This window comes from Pectinophora gossypiella, chromosome 16 (assembly GCF_024362695.1).
Source record: "Pectinophora gossypiella chromosome 16, ilPecGoss1.1, whole genome shotgun sequence".
Taxonomy (NCBI): domain Eukaryota; kingdom Metazoa; phylum Arthropoda; class Insecta; order Lepidoptera; family Gelechiidae; genus Pectinophora; species Pectinophora gossypiella.
In genome coordinates this window covers 11739449-11761910 of record NC_065419.1, presented here as the reverse complement: position 1 = coordinate 11761910, position 22462 = coordinate 11739449, and the positions used below count along the sequence as shown (strand labels likewise).

Below are 22462 nucleotides of genomic sequence, written 5' to 3'. Positions count from 1 at the left end.
TTGGTGTTTTGCTGCAATTGGAACTAGAACCGTCGACCTCTCACCATCTACTACACCTACAGTCCACACACACTTTCCCATGTATAATGTGAGTACAGGTCCCTCACCAGCCAGCGCTTCTTCCAGCCGTGCGAGCCGTGCTGCAGCACGTTGAGGTACCCGCGCCGCGCCACGGCCGCCGACACCCGCACCTCCTCGCACTCCGGCACGTACAGCGCGCCGCCCGCGCCGCCCCCGCCGCCCACCCACGCCGCCATCGACTTCTCCAGCAGCGCGCGCTCCGGCGAGCACAACCTGCGAGGAACACTGTACCTCTTATTCCGCACTTCTACATTGCAAATACTTCAACAAACAATACAATGCTGTTGCACTAGTCAGATAGATACGTTTACACACACATGGTCATATAATACGGGATGTTTATAAATATAGTAGGTTAAGCATACCCTGGCTTGTAGGCAACATGAAGTAGTTGCGATTTAAGTAGTTTTCAAATACTTATGAGTTTTTGTAAAATGACACATTTGCGGAATTAAACAGTTGAAATAATGGTGCTGCTTCCTGTAGACACCATCTAATTTTATTTTAAGTTATAACTGTCATTTTCTTATCCGGCGAAAAGGAAAGGGACGGCCATTTGTAACGCGTTGCAAAGTCGCCGTAGGAGAGGGCCTATATTCTCTCCTGTGCTGCCTAACCGCTTTAGTGAAAATTTATTAAATTAAAATTATGTTTTTTTCTACTTTTTTATTTATTTTTTGAAGGCGGGTATCTCTAACAGTTATGGGTGACTTAATTGATAATGGAAAAGGTGTACGTACTCTATGCTGCTAGCGCTGTGTATGGAGGAGAGTAGCGAGGGTGTGGACAGGTCGGCGGCTACGCCCTCGTCCACGGGGGACGCGGGCGAGACTGCGCCCTCCGCCTCCTTGCCGGCGTTGCCTACTCGCCCTGCAACGTGAAGACATATGTAATTTTAACTACTGGACCACGTTGGCCGTATCAGGGATCATCATCATCATCAGCCCATTAACGTCCCCACTGCTGGGGCACGGGCCTTCCCTATGGATGGATAGGGAGATCGGGCCTTAAACCACCACGCGGGCCCAGTGCGGATTGGTGGTTATTAACGACTGCTAATGCAGCCGGGACCAACGGCTTAACGTGCCTTCCGAAGCACGGAGGAGCTCGAGATGAAAACTTTTTTTTTTGTGGTCACCCATCCTATGACCGGCCTTTTCGAAAGTTGCTTAACTTCAACAATCGCAGACCGAGCGCGTTTACCGCTGCGCCACCGAGCTCCTCCGTATCAGGGATAATTAAGGTTATTGTGAATTGGGCTGAAGTAGTCGTTCTGTTCAATAGTACTAACCCTGTATGAGCTTGATGTACTTGGTGGCGAGTTCCCGCTCGCGCGGCGTCATGTCCCACGGCTCGTACACGGCCTCGTCGCGGGCCGCGTGCGCACACTCCGAAGCCGCCTTCGCCGCCATGTTGCACACCTCCTGCAGACATGAGGATGTTTACTACGTATAGTACACTTGTTATTATTTGCAAGAGCCGTGGTAACCCAGTTGGAACAATGCTCGACTTAATGATTTTCTTTGTTCTCGAATTCATATTTGGATCATAAACGATTATCAGGAGCTCAGCTGTGAAGAAAAACATCGTGAGGAAACCCAAATATCCGATTTTGTTGATTAAAATTCATAAGTTAAATAGAAAAATGTGTTTCGTTTTGTTTAGATGTCTTTATTTTGTAAGTAATCAGAAATATATAATTTACCTGTGATCTAAGACACTACCCAATTACCGGCCTTACGAAAGTTACGACCCACACGAAACAAAGAGGTATTCCTCATGATCCTACCTTCTCCGTCTTGGTAAAGTCGTTGGGCGCGACGGTGTTCTCGTGTCCGTGGCGCAGCCGCTCGCGCAGCGCCAGGATGTGGCGCGTGCGCCCCACCTGCTCCAGGCGGGTCATCTTTTCCAGCTCCCACTGAGGAGGAGACAGTTCATCAATCAAAACCACGGTCGTAAGTAACACGTTGCTCTTATTAATAAGATATAGCAGAGCTGTTCCACGAATGGCAAAGGACAATGAATTTATAACGGTCTGGAGATTTCAAAACGATTGTAGAAGGTGAAATTGTCGAGGATCAAAATCAACCAGCCAGAATGAAAAACTGATATTAACTCAGAGTAATGAGCTGAATCATCCCTCTCAGTATTCGTTACGATACCACTTACACCCCGTACAAGTACGTACAGGTAGCCATACAAGTAGGTATGGGTGTCAGTGACACCGTAACAAATACTGAGGGGGATGATCCCGACCATGATTCTGAGTTGATATCAAGTGGAATTTCCTGTCGAAAAATTCATAAAAATATTTGTTTTTTTTTTAATAAATTTCAGTTCCAAGCTTTTGCGACGGGAAATTCCGCTTGATATTAACTCAGAATCATGGTTTGAATAACTTCTCAAAGTTTTCGTTACGATGTCACTAACACCCTGTATAGTACATCGGCTAGTGCGAAAGAAATGAAAGATACGTCTCTAACGATATACAGTACGATTCGACAGAGATGAAAGATAATTTATGTCATTCTAAACACGTTACGTTTTACATGGTGTATGTATATACCTAAATAGCAGAAAATCATGCTTTTCTTGACTTCATAATGTGTACCTAAGTTACATATTGTTACGGTTATAAATTGACCAAAAAAAAGTAAAAAACATGAGACGATTAAAAGCAATATGATAATGACATATTTAGCTACTAATATCAAACATAAAAACTACAAAAAAAAATTTCTAATGGACCTAATTTGATCAAAATAATGACTAAAGGTGATTGATAAATATATAAATGAATTCACCAGTACACAAAATACATTTCAATAGCTATTCAGTATGGAAATGGTATAGTATACATTGAATGGGTGATATGACATACTAAATAGCTAAGAAAACATAGTTTGTGAACCTGGAGTTTTTCGATCGTATCCAGCGGCCAATCATAGTTAAGTTTGCGCCACATGCGCTTCTGTAGGCGTGAAAAATAATAAAAATATGTTTTAATGGAAACGAACATTGATTTACCACTACCGTAGATATACCGCTTGATACAAAAATGCGGCGAAAACTTGGCGCTTGTTTAGCTATACATTCGTACACAGCGGTATATGACATTCAATAAAGTAACGCGGCCGGGTTATATTGCGACTCTGATTGACCGGGAGTCGTTGTTTTAGTGTATTTAAAACTAAAATAATAATTTTGGTGCGTTTTACTGAGAAAATTAAAATGTGTATACTATTATAACATGCACAATGTCATTACTTATTAGAAATATGATGTTCCATCCTTCTTTTTTCGCTTTGAGCTTCTATTTTTGCAAGTTTTTACTCGTGTTGCCAGTTCGGCGCCTAATCGCGCACTGAGGTAAAGTACTGTCAACGTCGCTATGTTAACGGTAACTTTTAGTCCCACTTTTTGAGCGTTGATGTTCAATCTACGGTAGTAGTAAATCTATGGAAACGAAGGATAATTGCTTCGATCATATAATGTTGATAGACACAATGTTGCCGATTAAAAAAATGGCACCGTTAAATCGTGGCGTTGTAATATCGATGCGTCTCGTTTCATTCGTATTCGCGCGCCGCAATAACATAGTCTCTTCACATCGTACATCTCTGTACTCATATATCCCTTAGTTACAATACAAGGCGTTGGGTTGTCTACTGACCTGGTGGTCGAATATAAGCGAGTCCCCGCGAGGCCTCCAGCCGTGCAGGTTCTCCTCCCCGCGCACGTAGGTGCCGCTCGTGTCCAGCACCCGGCGCTGGCGGCGTTGTACTCCTGCGCACAAATAAATAGTTTACAAGAAATTTCTATGCAACATGGCACCAAAAACTGGAGCAGGTGTATAGTATATACACCCATTCCTCGCCAGGTGGAGTGTGCTCCATACCAGTTGATTGAGGGGAGGCCTATGCCCAGCAGTGAGACGTATATAGGCTGTTTACATTATTGAATGATGAGCTACATACATAATGATCACGTGTATTTTCCGTTGGGGTCGAGAGAGACCACGGAATTCGCCTTACTACGATCCTGACACACCGTCTTCGCCTCCTCCACTCTCTCTAAAGACCTCATTTCATCATGCACGCCCGCCGATGTAGAGTACTCTACCTAAGTTGCACTGCTCAGCTACCTAAGTGAAGGTTTGCCGGTTTAGGGGATTCTACTTAGTTCTAGTTGGTAGGTCTGCTGTGAATTGAAGTGAAGGTATGTTATACAGTACCTGGTTCGAGCGCCCGGTGCAAGGACAGCTCGTAGACGCCGGTGAGGTGGTCGGCGCGTGCGGCGCGGGACCCGAAGAGCGCGCGGCGCAGCGAGCGGCCCGAGCGCTCGCGGCCCACCACCACCGCCGACAGGTCCTTGGTCACGATGGCTGGCCGGCTGCAGTTCTCTACCTGCGGACACAAGTACATTAGTCATTCTCTAAAGTTACACAGGGTGTCAGTGACATCGTAACGAATACTGAGGGGGATGATTCAGACCATGATTCTGAGTTGATATCAAATGGAATTTCCTATCGAAAATTTTACTGTAATACTTTTGCAACGGAAAATTCTACTTGTTATTGAATTCAAAATCATGGTCTGAAGCTGCAGTAGTTTAAGACAGCTGAGACAAACATAATAATATATTTATAAAGTATTTATGCAAAATTTACGATTTAAAGTGTAACTTATTGACCCAATGCATAAATATATTTTTGTGTTTTGACTATTTGAAGCGGGGCAGACCATACAAAACGAAGGCATGTTCATTGTCCGGAAAAGTAAGATGATTCCGTGCTTCGGAGGGCAAGTTAAGCCGTTGGTCCCGGCTATTAGCCGTAAAAACACCTCCACCAACCCGCATTGGAGCAGCGTGGTGGAGTATGCTCCATACCCCCTCCGGTTGATCGAGGAGAGGCCTGTGCCCAACAGTGGGACGTATATAAGCTGTTTATGTGTGTACATTTACTGAGACCTATAGAATAGTACAGTGACTAACCTCAAGGTAGGCGCTGAGCGTGATGTAGACCACCTCTCCGTTCTGGCTGACCCTGTTGAGCAGCGGGGACCCATGCAGGCTGCTGTCCCACGCCGCTTCGAACCTGATAACACGTAAAATAAATTAATAATTAGTCATTCGTAATGTCTTAAAATATCCTAAACAACCAAAATACCGTTTATCGAAATTAGTAAATGTTTTAAATCAGCAATTTACGAAACATAACAATAGTACTGATTGGGTCGTGTACAACGTTCAAGATAAATTATGAAATTCTTATTACTAAATAAAAACAGATCTAATAAATGTTTATTTCTCTCTTTCTATCTTAAACTAACGAAAAACGTTTTCTTTTTCTATTTAACGCATTTATGAATTTTAATCAAGAAAACGCATTCCCTCATTCAGCGCTAATCGCTATCGACCCTCCTAGGGTCGATTAATTCTTTCAAATATTTTTCCTCTCAGACGACGCCCTGAGCCGAGGTTCGCACCCAACTGGGCACCTTCAGGCCTGTTATCTTAAATTTTGTACCGGGTGAGAGCCCTCAGCGCTCCCCATTTGTCCGGCCAAGTAGTTAATGCCATCTGCGGCAAATCTACAATAACTCACGTCAAAAAAAAATCAAGAAAACGCAATAATAAGTGCGACATTTTATAACGTTTTTCTATGACGTCACAGTGGAAAAAGTAACTGATTTGAGTAGTTGCTAACTAGCCTATTCGGGCGGACACAAACTTAACCTAATTTTAGTTTGACAGGTCATAAACTAGTGCCGACCTTCACTAACAATGAGTGCAAGAAAGATATAGAGATTGAGAAGAAGAGAGAGATAGAGATTGCACGGATCGGCAACGTTCTCTAACTTTGCCGGCTAATTATTGCTGATTTTTGCATTGGCTTGTACGTCATACCAACACTCCAAATGTTTCTTACAATACTCAATCGTAAAGGTATAACTGAGTAGGTGAGAAATGGCAGCTCACCTAAACACGGCCCTATCGTCAAGATTTGGTCTCTCGCCCGGGAATAGTCCAAGTGACAGCGCGCCATCTTCATCACCGTCTGTCGTGTCTTCGTTAGCTTCCGGTGTGTTGCGAATACGTCCTGCAGACAATAGTCATTATCATCATCTCACGCCTTTACATCTTTATCAGATGATTCAAACAGCATTTCTGTGGCAGCTTTTAAAATGGCTGTAAAGTCTGATGCGAGAGCGACAGTAGCGGCCGCACGACTGGCATTGTAGATAATAGTATAGTGACATTATTATTGAGCATTTGATTACAAAAATTGTATTGTAAGACTAATTTTGAGTTTAATAAGTCAAAATAATAATTTATTGCACAAATCTACATTACAGCATAAATAATCTTATAACCAGAAGGTAACATGGAGTTCGCAAGGCTCGTGTGATCCCTTCTTCCCTTGATTGGACTAAACTCTGATGGTATAGATGAAAGTTCAATGCAAAATAGTTTTAAAAAAACAATTAAAAATGAACAACGCGAACTGTAGTTCGATTTACATTAACGGATTTAACAATATATTATCATTTTATTTTAAATTTGGGTTCTATGCAGCTCAAAACGCAGTATGAGAACGACAATAAAAAAAAACTAAAAATGAATGAACTTTATAACAGTAAATTCTACTTGGTGTCAATGTCAACTCAGAATCATGGTGAATCATCTCCCAAAGTTGTCGTTACGGTGTCACTAAGACCCTGTATGTATACATACCGACAACGAGCTCGCGCACGTCGGTCCACACGAGGTGCTGCGAGGGCTCGTGCAGGATGGTGATGCGGATGCGGCGTTGGATGCCCTGGTGCAGCACGAACAACCCCCGGCATGGCAGATCGTCACTATGCTCCACCACCTGCACACAACAATGGCGTCATACAGTCTGTCATCACGCATCATCGAGTCAAGTTAGCACTTCATTGAAGAAAGTTAGTCACAGAGCCGACTGTCAATCTGACTTCCGAAGACCTTCGGATTGAGAATCCAGCCCAATTAGAAATTATATTAAGTTAATTTTTCAGGCATGATGGAATGAAAATTTTAAAGTTATTCTACGAAACTATTTTCTACAAAGAAAATCGCTCAGGTTACAAACCGCATGTACACTTAAGAAAGAAGAAAAAGAGTTGCATATTAGCGAGGAGGTGTCTATAGTTGTCAGCGCCTGAGGTATAGACTGCGAGGGCACGATTAACTATCCGCCAATCTGCCTCGCAGCCATGTACTTACCTCGGGTAGCGACAACAACTTACGTTCGGACTGTAGAAGGTTCGCATGAGTTGTATGAATCATTTCGGCTACTTTCGGAAACCACAGGTTCGATACCAGCTTCAAAAACATACTTTTCATTGTTGGAAACCGGGTTTCGGTAAAAGAAAAACAATCATGTTTTCGAAGCTGGTTTCGAACCTATAGTTTCAAAAGTGGACGAAAGGGTATAGTTAGTAGTACTCACAGCAGGAACGTATTCCCCGTTGGGCGCGAGCTCGCAGATCTCGAACCAGACCAGCAGGTCATGCTTGGAGTGCAGGTGGCTGGAGCAGCAGGGCGGCGCCACGGCGGCTGCGCCCCACTTGGGCGAACGCACGGGCGCCGAGATGGGCAGCGACGGCGGCAGCATGCGGCGCGGCGGCGTGCGCCCCGCCACCGGCCCGTCCTGCTTCGCGTCCTGGGGGGCGCGGGCGTGTGAGGCGAATGATACGTAGGCCAACGCCAGGTGCGTTTTAAACGTGTTTTCTCGACAATTCGACTCGTGCATATACGTACGGACACTGGTCAACGACGACCAGAGGGGTGGCTTTAAAAAACCACATCGAAGCAATTCATCTAAAAAAGCAATATAGCGCATAAAAAGAAAGTGCGCAGTGGAAATAAATGTCACATGGCAATATTGCTTTTTTAGATTAATTGCTTTGGTCAGGCCATTTTAACCTTCCAGCTTGCTAGAGTGTGCGTGCACTTATAATACTTGGAAAGATCGTTTCTAAACGTACGAGACGAATTTGTAAGACACGTTTAAAACGCACCTGGCCCAAAGCTGGACAGAATCGGTGCGGCAGAAATCAGGATTTCTATAGCAATTCGTCAATGCCATCGCTCCGTTCGGCCCGATACCGTTTAAGTGGGCGAGCAACTTTAAAGGAAGATGGTCAAATTGTGGGGAAATTCATAAATCCTACAAAAATAAGAGTGGATACTATTTTAATATTTATGGTTCCCTTCTTTCAAAAAGTTTTCAATACTTTTATTTTGCTCTGACTGTACGTTCTAAGATCAATCATCCTGTTTCAATTTTATTTTTGCCAACTATACAAATTGCAAAACTACATCAATAAATAATATCAAATATATATTTATTTCATATTTATAATGTATATTTAATAAATAAAAATAACATACATATTTTTCTTGAACGAGAAGTTTATCATTGCTCATTTTTGCCGTCTATAACAAAAAAGAAGTTGTCAAATAATATAATACCAAATTACACCTAATTTAAAAATGACTGTTATACTAGTGATACCTAGTCAAATACTTGGTCTTAAAATTAATTACAATATCAGTGCATAACCCTATTAGGGCATCGCAAATTGACATCGTAATGAGGGAAAATGTAAATCGACGTTGCCCAAACACACGATAGATGACGTTGTTCACTTTTAACGTGATAATTACCTATTTTCTCATTGCTGGGGTACACAATTATTCAAAAATGTAATGTAATGGCAGAAGCAAACTAATTGTTGCTTGATATTTGGATCACAATATAATATATAGAATGATCTATGTTACTTCTCTTTATTTTGATCAGAATAATAATGGGTGGAAGTTGGTGTAATAAAAAGGCTCATCATTTATACCCAAAAACAAATATAAAAGATGTATGTTATCCATGATAAACGAAGAAAAAACTTAACAACGCCATCTACCGTGTTTTTGGGGAACGCCGATTGGAAATTCCCTCATTGTACGGTCACGAGCATTAATATGTATACACTTTGGTACCATGTCACATTAACTTTTTTGACAAATTAAACTGTAAGTCTCACTAAATGTCAAATATGTTGGTGCGACAGAGTCCTAAAGTGGGTACATTATGTTGCTTATGACTGTACGTACATAACATAAAAAAGAGTAATGTCATTAAACTAGAATGCACAATTAATTATTAATTTATTATTAATAATAAAATAGAATTTACCTTGTGTAATGGGTGCTGTTGGTAATGTCCGAACACTTCGAACACGATCGGTTGTGTCTTGATGTACTCCACGAATGATTTAGTTACTGGCACTGTGATCTGTCGACAATAATATTAACATAATGGTGCTAATTCCTGTAAACACCATCTAATTTTATTTTAGGTTATATCTGTCATTTTCTTATCCGCCGAAAAGGAAAGGGACGGGTAATCGACAAGCATAAAATTTATGGAACACACGTCAATTGTAAGCACATTTTAAGCACAAATCTAAAACAACCGTCTAAAAATTCGCCCGGGTTATTCATTTATTTACTCATTCTTCCTAAAATTAAGAGCTGTCAATCATCCGTCCCTTTCCTTTTCGGCGGATAAGAAAATGACAGGTATAACTTAAAGTAAAATTAAGAGATGTCTGCAGGAATCGGGGCCATTTATTTGCTTATTAGCAATAAGGCCGCATATTGTGCTTATTTTATCCGTTTGTTACTGTCCCATACGTTATATGAGCAATAAATAATTATTGATCGATTGATTGAGATTCTTGAAGAAGATTCTTGCTTCTGGAAGAGAAATTCAATTAAAGAGAAAATTAAAAGGATTTTCTGTTTTTATAGCACTCAACCGTGCTTAGGTAAACTCACAAAAGAGTATATATATACCGTTAGTGCAAAAGAGACATATCTCTCGTCCCTTTCTTGGTAACGTACTGAGAGGATTAAATAGGCTACATCGAAGCAATTCATATAAGAAAGCAATATTGCAATTTGACATTTGCGCATATAAAGGTAAGTGCGCAATGCAAACAAATGTCGAATAGCAATATTGCTTTCTTAGGTGAATTGTTTCGATGTGGTTATTTTAACCCCCCTGTATTTCTGCCCTGTTTTAAGGGATAGATCGAAGTGTACGTACATTCTGCACGTGGTAGAAGCCCAATGGAGTGTTCTTCCCTGTGTTCTTGACGGGCTCTGTCGAGAATGCATCTTCATTGCGGTGAAGGAAGCTGCAACAAACAAGCTCCTTTTAAATTCTACACAGATTATAAACCACAGACATTTTTTTTTTGTTTTGGTTTTCCCCCAAGGGTAAGGCAAAGGGAACTATGCCCATACAGCCATGTCTGACGTATTTTTTTTCTTGATGATTAATGAAATGATGAAAGGTGATGATAATGAAACCTAAGCCCCCACCCTCGAAGTAGACTCCTACTCCGAACCCCAAACGAATTAACTCAAAAGTCCGCATAAACTTTTGAGTTATGAAGCGGCTTCCCGGCACGAAGCGAAAATAGGCAGATACACTTTGTTTATTGAATACTCCAATATAATAACACTTGCGAATGTCTTCCGACTAACTTAATGCGATCATTAACCACAAAACACCACTTCGTATTAATTATTTAGATTACTCAATGAAGAAAGCAACTGTCCCGTTCCCGTTTCCCGCCGAAAAGCCTAAACCACAGACAGACAGTGTTTTGTTTGTTTGTGTAAAGAGTAAACTCGGTTTTTTTTAAATCAAATGGATATGACCTTGATACCATTCTGCCTCTTAAAGAGGTTAAAAAAATGTCGACGGTGTAGCGAGCTTACCCACGTGGCTCAAGTTTAAAAACATAATTATATAAAGTCACGCCCGTAATCTCTAATAGGGTAGGCAGAGCCACTAGCAATCAGAAGACAACTCGAAGCCGTCGATACGAAGTCCTAAGATGGATATTATAAACTTTATGGTGACAAGGGATCGCCCATCGCTCATAACAATCGTCCATCATGTTCGAAAGACACAATCCCTTTGTCGGATTTTACGACATGCCCGGGTAGACAAGCAGCTAAACGTGTTCTATGTTTTTATTATCAGTCCAGCATAGAAGCTACGACCAAGCACTGAATTGGTTCTATAAAGCATTTTATTAACAGAAAACTATGGTATCGTTTAGCGACGCTTCGTAAGTCGTTTGTGACAATATCCGTCATTTACAAGTATGTCACCTCAACGCACGGTGCATATATACGTACGTATATGTTAGGACCACTCGTAAAACCCACCAGCGTCGTGCCTCGCGCCGTGGCTTATGCTGATTGAGGCCCTTTTATAATTTGTCTTAATGTTTACTGTCTGTTTATTTGTACTCTCCTGTGTAAGTTGTTTTCTTGCGTGTTTGATTGTAAGTTATGTGTTATTCCGTGTTTTGTTTTATATTTGTTACTGTGGTGTCCCTACTGCCTTTATAATAAACGTTTCTTTCGTACTTTCTTAAAAGTATTAAACAAGAGACGTGTTTATGAAAAATGAATCTTCGTATCCTATAACACAAGTCTCAAGTAACTTAGCTAGGGATACGGTTTATAATATTTTAGAGACAATGTACAACCATGTAAAGTTGTAAATGTATATGTAAAATAAGCTGTACATCTTTTTGAAAATAAACAATTTATTATTATTATTTATCTTTGTAGATTTATAAATTCTCTCCGAAGATGTTTAAGTGGCAGGGGCCGTAGCCAAGTGCTTTTATTGTTTCAGAGATAAAAACTTCCTGACGATGCGGCATGTATTGAGAATTACTGCTTTTTGAAGAAGCGTGAGTGTGGATGGATGCATGTTGAGAGTTTGGAGACTAGTGTGGAGTGTTTTAGGTATAACGCCTGTGGTGGATACAACGATGGGTACCGTTTTAACAGTTCTTACTTGCCACTGTGTTTGGATTTATTATTAAAAGCTTCGACCGTGGCAAAACAAACGCCACGCCACACATAAGCAACAGGGTGGACTCACTTGAACTGGCAGAACACGTCGGCGTAATCCGTGGACACGGCGTGTGCTTGCAGCACTGTGACGCGGAAGGTGAACTCCTTGCCTAGAGTCAGGTGCTCGGGCAGGTCTTCTTCTTTGAGCTCTGAAGCGAGCGAGCTGTCGCCGCGGCCGCTGTCCGCGTCGCACTCGCCCACTGCCAATTCTGTTGACAATCGAAGGTTCTAGATCTTGACACGGAATAAAGAATAAAACTACATACAGCCCCACAGTCCTGAGGAATGCGTTTCGGAGGCTACTAGGCTGTTTTCCCTCCGGGTGTAAAAGGCAAGACAGGCAGTCGCTCTATAAAAAACCGGACGAGTACGGTCACGAGTACTAACATGTATACACTTTGCAACCATGTCACATTAACTTTTCTGCCAAATTAAACCATAAGCCTCATTAAATGTCAAATATGATAGTGCGACAGGGTTCTAAAGTGGGTACATGATATTGCTCATGACTGTACCGAACTCTCCGCCCGCACCAATTCGTATCAAGCGTGGGGTGGTCGACGCTTGATCCGAGTTTTACTTAATCTTAAATGGCATCAAGAAAATATCAAGCAACAATTATTTTTATACATGCGTCTGCCATAGATTATATTTTTGAATAATTATATATCCAAGCATTGAGAAAATAGGTGGTTATCACGTTAAATCTGCACAACGCTATCTATATTGTTTTGGGGGATGTAGCCTGGAAACTCATTGCTTCTATATGGCGTTTTTAACCCCAAAGGTTGACTCGTACCCACCTTCGATCTTAATGTTGGAGTCGGTGACATCCTGGATGCGGTCTTCCAAGTTGAGCGCGTTGTTTTTGTCGACATTAGTGATGGCCTTGACGCGTCGCGCCGGGACCACGTCGTCGTCGAACGATATCTTCGCTGACTGCTTCACGCCCGCTGCGAACTCCGCATTATCTACACAGGAAATTTATATCATCATGATCAGCCCATTAACGTCCCCACTGCTGGGGCACGGGCCTTCCCTATGGATGGATAGGGAGAGATCGGGCCTTAAACCATCACGCAGGCCCAGTGCGGATTGATGGTTATTAACGACTGCTAATGCAGCCGGGATCAACGGCTTAACGTGCCTTCCGAAGCACGGAGGAGCTCGAGATGAAAACTTTTTTTGTGGTCACCCATCCTATGACCGGCCTTTTGCGAAAGTTGCTTAACTTCAACAATCGCAGACCGAGCGCGTTAACCGCTGCGCCACCGAGCACCTCCTGCGCCACCGAGCTCCTCAAAACAGGAAATTTATATCAACTATGTTATTTCTATTCAAGGCCGAAATCCGTGATAGCCCTGTTCGGAGAACACGTGACTTACATCGCAGTGTTACGGGTTCGAATCCCGGCTCGGTCTCTAAACTACTTCTTCTTCTTATCGTGTGGGTTGTTAGGTGCTAAACCAACCTCATCAACCCTGCTGTCAGTGTTACTGAGCTGCCAAAGGCCCTTGACATGGCTCATGTAACGACTACATACTTACACCAGTAAGTAGCAACCGGGACCAACGGCTTAACGTGCCTTCCGAAGCACGGATCAACTTACTTTCGGACAATCAGGTAATCAGCCTGTAATGTCCGAACCAAACTAGAGATCACAAAGTGATTTTTGTGATATGTCCCCACAGGGATTCTAACTCGGGGTCTCCGGATCGTGAGCCCAACGCTCAACCACTGGACCACGGAGGCCGCCACAAAACCACTGAATTAGACTTTATGAGTTTGAATTCATGTTTGAATTATAGGTAATTCACTATTACGTGGTGTTTAGAATTTGCGTCTGACTAATGGCAATAGGTTATCACGGATATTTCCAAGATTGTAAAGTTAAGTTATTAAACATCTCCTATACTCAAAGGTTACCTGGAAGAGATTGCTACTTGGCAATAAGGCCGTTTATTGTACTCTATTTCATTTTTGTTTTTCCTTTCTGTATTTCCCGTGTGTTTATTATAGTGTTTGTTATGTTATGGAAACACCTAAAACTGGTGGCGCAGTGTACTTACTCTTCTCAGCGTCGATGACCGCCTGTACGGCGACCCGCAGGAAGCCTTTCACGTCTCCTTTCTCGTTCACTATCGCCACCTTGTGAATGAGCGGAACCGGATACAGCAGGTTCGACAGGTACACGAAGGCCCTGCGTACAATGAAAATGTGATAAAGATACTTTTTGCGAGATTTTCCTTGGGGTTTAAAGGTCAGAAACTTATGGTAACAAGGGATCAGCCAATCGCCCATAACACTTACCCATAATATTAGAATGAACCCTTAATAATAGAATCACGCCCGTAATCCCTAATGAGGTAGGCAGAGCCACTAGCTATCAGAAGACAACTCGAATACGTCCTCTCTCCGTCTCTTTAATATTACTTAAATCAGTTAGTTGAAACCGGAACCAACGGCGTTACTACACGAGTTAGTATTGGTATTCGCGGTTACATTTTCCACAATTCGACGTCTGAGCGCCTATTTTGCGTGACATATTTCAGTATAGATGGAGAATAACCGGACCCGTTAGGTAAGCGGATCCTGTCTTCTTTTATCGTGTGGGTTGTGAGGTGGATTACCAACCCCATCAACCCTGGTGTCAGGGTTATTATTGAGCCGCCATAGGCCATAGACCCTGTGAAAAACGGGACAATGCCGGGTAGATGATGAGGTGTCAGTATAGATGGAGAACTAACCGTCCAACGAGACGGAACCAAGGGAAGCGGTCGTAGAAGGGGTCGCCGCCGGTGACTGACTCGATGTTGTGGTCGGGCGACGTCGGGGACAACTCCGCCTCGTTGTGATACATCTCACGCATCAGCTCCAAGCGTTGTCTGCAAACAAAGCACTTGTCAACTAACGCTGCTCTTCATCAATAGAAAATTATAGGGTAGTTTCCAACTAGTCAAATCATACATTCCAATTGGGGTAGTCAGAGGTACATCCATCGTAAGATGAACTAAGTAACCACACCTCACCGAGCTTGCCGTTAGACCAACGTGATTGGTAATAATTATATCTTGAGATAAGATTAACACTACGACCCAACAAACGTAACACAATTAGAATGATAGCAGAACAGAGATAGCTTCGCCTAGTGCGAAAGAGAAAAAATATAATTTTAATAAAATATAAGGTTAAGTTTGCTAAACCATAGTGTAGGTTACAAATGTGCCAATTCTTTGTCTTTCTACGCAAGCCATACTAGACTCTCTCATCTAGTAGACACAATATTTTAAATTACAAGTAGACAGATACTTCTAGTCTTTAGGATGCGATACATGAAAGCATTTGGTACACGGGTATCTTACGAAAACATTAGCGAACGTTACTTTTTTTTGCCTGCCGATTACCCGTCTCTTGCTTTTTCGGCGGATAAGAAAATTGTTTTAAGTTTACGCGGTTATTATCATAATTAAAACACATAATAACGGGTTCTACCTACTCCACATCAATCTCATCAGTCATGCCGTGATCATGGCACTTGCAACAGTATTGAAATATCGGGAGTCTCATATCCCTACTTTAAACGCGGTAAGAACCCGTTATTATGTGTTTTAATTAGGATAAGAAAATTACACATTTAAAGTTATTTATAACAATATTAGACGATGTCAACGGGAATTAGAAGCAATGTTTTCGTAAGATGCAGTCAAAAAATAAGACCTGTGCCGTGTTTATCAAAACTTACAAGTCTACACGTTCACAATCTACAAGTTGTGTAGAGGGATTGTGAAATAAATATTTACACTTGTAACATGTAATTTACATGTGTAGTTTTGATAAACACATTCTTGTAATAGTAAAAATGTTTACAAGAAAATTTCTTGTAATTCAGGACTTGTAAGTTTTGATATACAGGGCACTGCAAACAACATTTACTAGCCATAGTCTACACTAGCATGCAATAGACTAAATAACATAACACATCATAGCACGGCACTCTGCAAGCAAACATTACAAATTGGTACCTATATAACATAACATTTATAAAACTACAAATCCACAAAGTACAGGTATAGTAAGCTAACAAAACAGCTGTGAAGGAAAAATGTATTACACAAGCATCATAAGATCGACGTAATGTTAAATTTTGTTCATTTAACGATAAATTTACAAAATTTTGAATACAATATGCCAATAGGCAAGACAACCTAGTCAAATGATATGCTTTTTATAAACGTCAAAACGATAATTTTTTATGGAATTTGTATAGAAATACACACGTGTGACGTCATCAATAATCAATGGTCAACAATCGTAAAGCGCTTTTTACACTTGGCAATCCATCGGGCTTGATGCGTCAATGATGAGGACTGTAAGTATAAAATGTATGACAAAACTGTGGCCCCACTCACCAATGAGCTATTTAACACGGGTTCCATCCCTATTTGGTTCATTATGCGCACTGCTAAGGAGTGGAATTATCTGCCGTCTTCTGTATTTCCGAATGCATATAACCCGGGTGCTTTCAAGGCCAGAGTGAACAGGCACAGACATCTTAGACCTCGTAAAAGCTTTCGGGCAAGTTTGGGGCCAAGAGCAAACCCATCAAAGATAAAAAAAGGAATGCAAGAAAGGAGATGTTCTATTTATAAATTATCATTTTATAACTTATCTTTGACCCAATCATCTTGCCTAATAAGGTTTTACATGTTTTCTTTTCGGTGTACAATCAGCGCCCCACTAATATTTAAATCAATGCTTTTTGAAACAAATAAATACATTTTAACAAATTTTAGAATACATTATGAAACAAACATTTTTTATCGAGGAACGGACTGTACATCTAAATCCAATTGTTTGTAAACTTAGTTACAATAACCATTTTTTGTTACCGATTACAATAGCCAATTCGTTGAGTATACAATGAGATTAATGTTAAAAATACATTGCGCAGAGTATAATAGCGAAAAATACATTATAGACCCAAAATACCTCCAGAGATAAAAGCTTAGAAGCTTACATAAGCGTGAATCGGTTGCGTCAATAGGATAGGAACTAACCAGAGTATGAAATAACCTCTCTCCCTCTTTTTTTGTTTTAAGATACATGTTTATACATGCACTTTTTTAACTCGTCGCCTATAATCAGTCCATCTTGTTACTCAAAAGCTATTGGCACCATAAGGGTTGTACATCTGTCTGGACCGCATCGCACTTTCTTATGTTTCTATCCTTTTCCTTCTTTTTTTTGTAAAATTTGTGAAATAAAGAATATTTTTTTTCTGTCACTCAGAACCATTATTTGCTAAAGCGAGATAAAGACTGGGAGTGCGACCGCAATCCAACCGCCTCGTCGATGCCGCCGCATCGTTTTATCTCGCACTTGTAAATTAGTTCTGAGTGACAGAAAAGGACAGAAGCATAGTGTTTCAACTCTAAGACGCAATGTAAGTAAATTGTTACTTTTCACGCTATATATATATAGAGTGGAGGTCAAAAAGTTCGCGGAATGGAGGGGTTGGAGGGGGTTGGTTTGCTCGTACAGGTAGCCGCTAGTTGCACACCTCATTAACAGTATATGTACCAAGTTTGAAGCAAATCGGGTCATTAACGTTTGAACTATCGATCAGCAAACAAGTGAATCGGGAAGAACTCAGCGAATATGGAGAAAATTGAACACCGCGCCGTCATTAAGTTCCTCACCAAGCAAGGAAAATCCGCTCAGACGATTTTTCAAGAGCTGTTAGCAGTTTACGCGGACTCTGCCCCTGGTAAAACCATGGTTTACAAGTGGCATAGTCTTTTCAAGCAAGGAAGAGAGTCGATTGAAGATGACCCCCGCTCCGGACGGCCCATTGAGGCCACCACACCGGAAATCATCGAAAAAGTAGAGAAACTTGTATTAGAAGATACCCGCTTGAAGAAGAAGCAGCTTGCAGCAATGGTCGGTGTATCCGAAACAAGTATTTTAAATATCCTACATCAACATCTTGGGATGACTAAGGTCAGCGCAAGATGGGTTCCAAGAATGCTCACGCCACTTCAAAAAAGCGAGCGTGTCGAGTGTTCTCGCCAGTTTTTAGAGCTCTGTGGAGAGAATAAGGAAGAAGTTATGGCCCGGATTGTTACTGGAGATGAAACCTGGGTTCACCACTATGAACCTGAGTCGAAGCAAGAGTCGATGCAGTGGCATAAAAAAGGCACACCTCCTCCAAAGAAGTTTAAGGTGTCACAATCGGCCGGAAAGATCATGGCCACTATTTTTTGGGATACAGAAGGTATTTTGCTGATTGATTATAAAGATCGTGGTGTGACTATAACGGGACATTACTACGCTTCTTTACTGGATAGATTGAAAGAGGCTATCAAGGAAAAAAGAAGAGGAAAGCTGTCAAGAGGTGTGCTCCTTTTGCACGACAACGCACCCGTCCACACGTGCCATGTTGCGACGGCTGCCATTCACCGATGCGGGTTCGAAAAATTAAACCACCCGCCTTACAGTCCAGACTTGGCCCCCAGCGATTATTATTTGTTCCCAAAAATGAAAAAGGAACTGCGTGGACGAAAATTTGGCGATGATGAAGAAGTCAAGTCTGCAATTTCGGCCTATTTTGACAGCAAAGAGAAATCTTTTTTTTATGATGGAATAAACAAATTATTTGATAGATCCGGAAAATGTGTTAAGGTTAAGGGAGAATATATTGAAAAGGAAAAATAGTTTCGTGTTTAATTTCGACCCCCTTCCCCCTCATTCCGCGAACTTTTTGACCTCCCCTCGTATATATATATATATATATATATATAATTTACTTTCGTAGCCGTAACATGACAAACACATAGCGCACGACGCGATAATTGAGCCAATAGAACTTGTTTACATAACGCGTAACCAATAGGGTTGGTTCATATATCGCAAAGAGCGCGATATGTGCAGTATGCTATGGGGCTGCAGATGTTTTTTTTTTTCAGTATTGAGGCATAATAATAGGGATGTTCTGTATCAAATTACTTTGTAACTACAAAAAGGCAACCTATCTTTGTATATTTTTAATTGGTTTACTCGGAAACTATGCGGGAATCGTAAAGTAACGTCTACCCTAAAGTGCGCGGAGTATCTGTTAATGTTATTGCAGGTAGATTGGCAGGAGACGGTGACATAGCGGCCGTGCTGTGTCAGCACAAACCTGGAGGGGAGGAGGTTGGCTAACGACAGGCGCGTGTGCTGCGCCGCCGCAGAGATACACTGCAGCAAGTCTGCCGGCTGCTGTTGCTGCTGCTGCTGCGCCAGCACCGCGGGCGGCGGCTGCAGCACGAGCGGCGGCGGCTCCTCGTCCTCGCCGCCCGCGCTCTCGTTCATGTTGTATATCTGCCGCATGAGCTCCAGCCGGTGGCTACAACAACACGCCGCATGCAATCGCGGAGAACCTCAACATTCGGACTAAACCTCAACGCTTAGTTTCTCTCGTATTTAAATACGTCGAATCTCCAAGCCCGTTGTCCTACGCTGCTTTCATAGTGACCTCAGATCGTCCGTGATCAGAACATTCATGCTACGACTAGTTAACAAAGAGCGCGCTACTTCATTAAAATGTCTATACAAACTCGAAATTCTACTTGATTACAGATGAATGTTCTTATCATCTAGTAGAGATATTTAAAACTAACGTGACAATGAATGGGTAGCTTGATAAAAATGAAAGAATATATATAAAATAAGCGGCAACTGAATGAAGCGCTAATAAAAAAGTTGTGACGTCACAATCTATACATAAAATTTTAGACCTAGGACAAAAAAAACGCACTTACCTTCGTTTCTGTTTACTCACAACTTATTTACATAATATTATACATTTTTATGCCAATTCAGAATTTAGTTTCCGTGTAAATAAAATTTAATATATACGACACCCTTTCCGACATTGCTCTAGCAAATAAATATATTAGTTGTTGAAAAATAAAATAATTTTAAAAATAAGGATCAAATAAAATTTAAAATAAATGCAACCAAAACGTTAAAACCAAAAAATGAATGACAAACGAAATAACACTCTTCGTCAAAATAAAATGTGAAAGAAATGATCGAAATCGAATATAAAATGTATTACTCTCCTATTATTTCTTGTATATTTTTAGTACGTAATACTGGCCTGGCACAGGCCTCAAATGCAACAACCAAGCTCAATTATTTGACTCCTTCCCTTTTCCCATTTATTTTATGACACACCCAAACATACAATGTAGTATCATACCGGACGGAGTAATACGAAAGAAGAGTTATCACCGTTCCGAAGAAACAATCCAATCTCATGAAGTGACGTCTTTGCGTCATTTCCTATCGATGCTTGCACATCATTTTCGTAAGCGAAATGAGCTATCGCTAACTCCCCTTTGTTACTGTTCCCTGTTTATGTTCGTCTATAGAACTCACCGTAGTTTCTCCAGCGTCCAGTAATGTGTTGCGCCGTTCTTAGTGTCGGTAACTTCGACAGCAACCACTGTGGGAGCGCTGGGGCGGTACTCGTCGTCCGCGTCATCTCGGGGGGCCAACTCCGCGGGGAGAGGGGAGTAGGGCGTGTCCGTTAACAAGGTGAACTGGAATTGGACCTTCTTGCGGAGCTCCACTGATATTGCGTTTGCTTCCTGTTTGGAGCAATGATGGGTTTAGTTTGTGTTTCTTATATACACTGGTCTGCACACATAAGTGTCGTGTGATACTTAGGTTTGCTGTTAAAACTATATGTTCCGTATGTTATCTTTTAACAAGATAAACTTTCGACAGCAAAAAGACTCGAAAAAGTGTTACATTTTGTACATAAGTTACAAAGAAAGCTGATAAAATTATTTTATTTCAAATCTTCAAGAGTTTAGAAAAAAAATCTTACTTAGTTTTGTAAGCCAGTGTAAAAAAAATGTCGCCTTAAATTTTACCCGGAACGAAATTATTTGAAAGAAATCGAGGTTTAGTTGAAGAAAATCCCATCAGAAAGGCGCTAAGTGGTTTTCGCTATAAGGCCACGATATGTCGAAGCAAAATAAACCCAAATTACTAACCTTGAGGAATATAGCGTTGCCCCACAGGTCGTCCCGGAGCGAGGTGAACTGATGGTACTTCCACTTGCGGAACGCCCACGCAGCCAGACCGACCTCGCGCGCGGACCAACACTCTGTCTCAAACAGGGGATTCACTACACCAATAAAACAAAACATGATCAAACACATGCATGAAACAAAACATGAGAAAAAAATGTTTCATGAATTTTTGAAATCAGAATTTGGGTAAAACAAATAATTTATCTATTATGATTTTTGGAATACAATTTTAGGGCAAAACTGATAAAAGTAATGAAAACTAATGATTTAATTAAAACTATTTTAAAATGGTATACACTAGAGTCGTATTTATATCAGTACTTAATATTCTAATGTCAGTTATTTTTTATTATAATGTTCTTGTGATGTGGAATTCAAAATATGTAAGTGTTTAGAAATTTCACAGTACAAATTGTAAGGCAAAACAAGGCATGCTATAGTTTCATAGAAACTTAATTTTACTTTTTGCGTAGGTAGTACTATAAATTTTGTGATTTATAATGAATATAAAGTCTGCGTGTGAACATACCAAATATGTCCTCGTCGTTGTGGAAGTCCTCAGGAGTGTACGAGGAGTACATGGACATGGTGACGCTCTGCTCCTCCACCTGGCGCTGCAGCGCGTCGATGCGGGCCTCGTAGTTCTGAGGTGGGAAGGGGCAATTATGTCAGTGTTGTAAACTATCACACCTCGACCACAAACCGACTACTTGCCTCCTTAATTAGCACGGATCATCTTACTTTCGGACAATCGAGTGATCAGCCTGCAATATCTTAACCACACTAGGAATCACAAAGTGATTTTTGTGATTATCGCCACCGGAATTCAACATGATCTCCGGTTCATTTCCGGTTCTGCGGTTTCATTTCATTTCGTGAGCCCAGCGCTCAACCACTGGACCGCGGAACCCGTTTACTAACTCTGCTCAGCTCTCAGAATATGAAAGGCACATGGTACAAACAGTCCATACTGCAGTTTTACTAGGCACCGCATAGTTGATACCCTGCTTCTGTAATTTTATGATATGTACTCACCTTCCTCTGTTCCTCGAACTGCTGGTCGGCGTGCTCCTTCTCCCTGCGCCACTGTTCTTCCAATCCTTGCAGTCGCTTCTGCATCTCTGCCTTTAGGTCAATGCCTTGCTTCTCCAAAAGCTCGCACTGCGCGAAGTCCCAATCTACGTTCTCAGTATTTTTGACGTCGGCTGCTGTAGAGTTTCAAGAGTTATTAGTGGATTTTCAATAAAGTGACAATTTTGATTTGAAGATTTCCAGTGCATATCTGAACTTCGAAATCTGGAAGATGTATAAACTATGTT

The 22462-nt window shown here is 41.3% G+C and overlaps 1 protein-coding gene across 14 annotated transcripts in view; it reads right to left on the bottom strand.

The window, feature by feature from the left end:
- Positions 1 to 22462, bottom strand: part of LOC126373756 (kinesin-like protein unc-104) — a 139880-nt gene that overhangs the window by 4430 nt on the left and 112988 nt on the right. For 4 of the 14 annotated variants that reach the window (XM_050020012.1, XM_050020019.1, XM_050020017.1 and 1 more), the window contains 22 exons: positions 22179 to 22351; positions 21673 to 21787; positions 21105 to 21238; positions 20482 to 20693; positions 19238 to 19444; positions 14805 to 14942; positions 14127 to 14257; positions 12861 to 13028; positions 12086 to 12266; positions 10220 to 10310; positions 9305 to 9403; positions 8503 to 8547; positions 7559 to 7771; positions 6820 to 6958; positions 6064 to 6184; positions 5077 to 5179; positions 4316 to 4487; positions 3755 to 3867; positions 1871 to 1999; positions 1373 to 1505; positions 822 to 951; positions 108 to 294 (listed from right to left, as the gene is read on the bottom strand). In XM_050020012.1, the coding sequence (XP_049875969.1) occupies positions 108 to 294; positions 822 to 951; positions 1373 to 1505; positions 1871 to 1999; positions 3755 to 3867; positions 4316 to 4487; positions 5077 to 5179; positions 6064 to 6184; positions 6820 to 6958; positions 7559 to 7771; positions 8503 to 8547; positions 9305 to 9403; positions 10220 to 10310; positions 12086 to 12266; positions 12861 to 13028; positions 14127 to 14257; positions 14805 to 14942; positions 19238 to 19444; positions 20482 to 20693; positions 21105 to 21238; positions 21673 to 21787; positions 22179 to 22351 (3134 nt within the window). The remainder of the gene's footprint in view (positions 1 to 107; positions 295 to 821; positions 952 to 1372; positions 1506 to 1870; positions 2000 to 3754; positions 3868 to 4315; positions 4488 to 5076; positions 5180 to 6063; positions 6185 to 6819; positions 6959 to 7558; positions 7772 to 8502; positions 8548 to 9304; positions 9404 to 10219; positions 10311 to 12085; positions 12267 to 12860; positions 13029 to 14126; positions 14258 to 14804; positions 14943 to 19237; positions 19445 to 20481; positions 20694 to 21104; positions 21239 to 21672; positions 21788 to 22178; positions 22352 to 22462) is intronic. The other 10 variants (XM_050020018.1, XM_050020023.1, XM_050020022.1 and 7 more) reach the window with 8 other exon arrangements.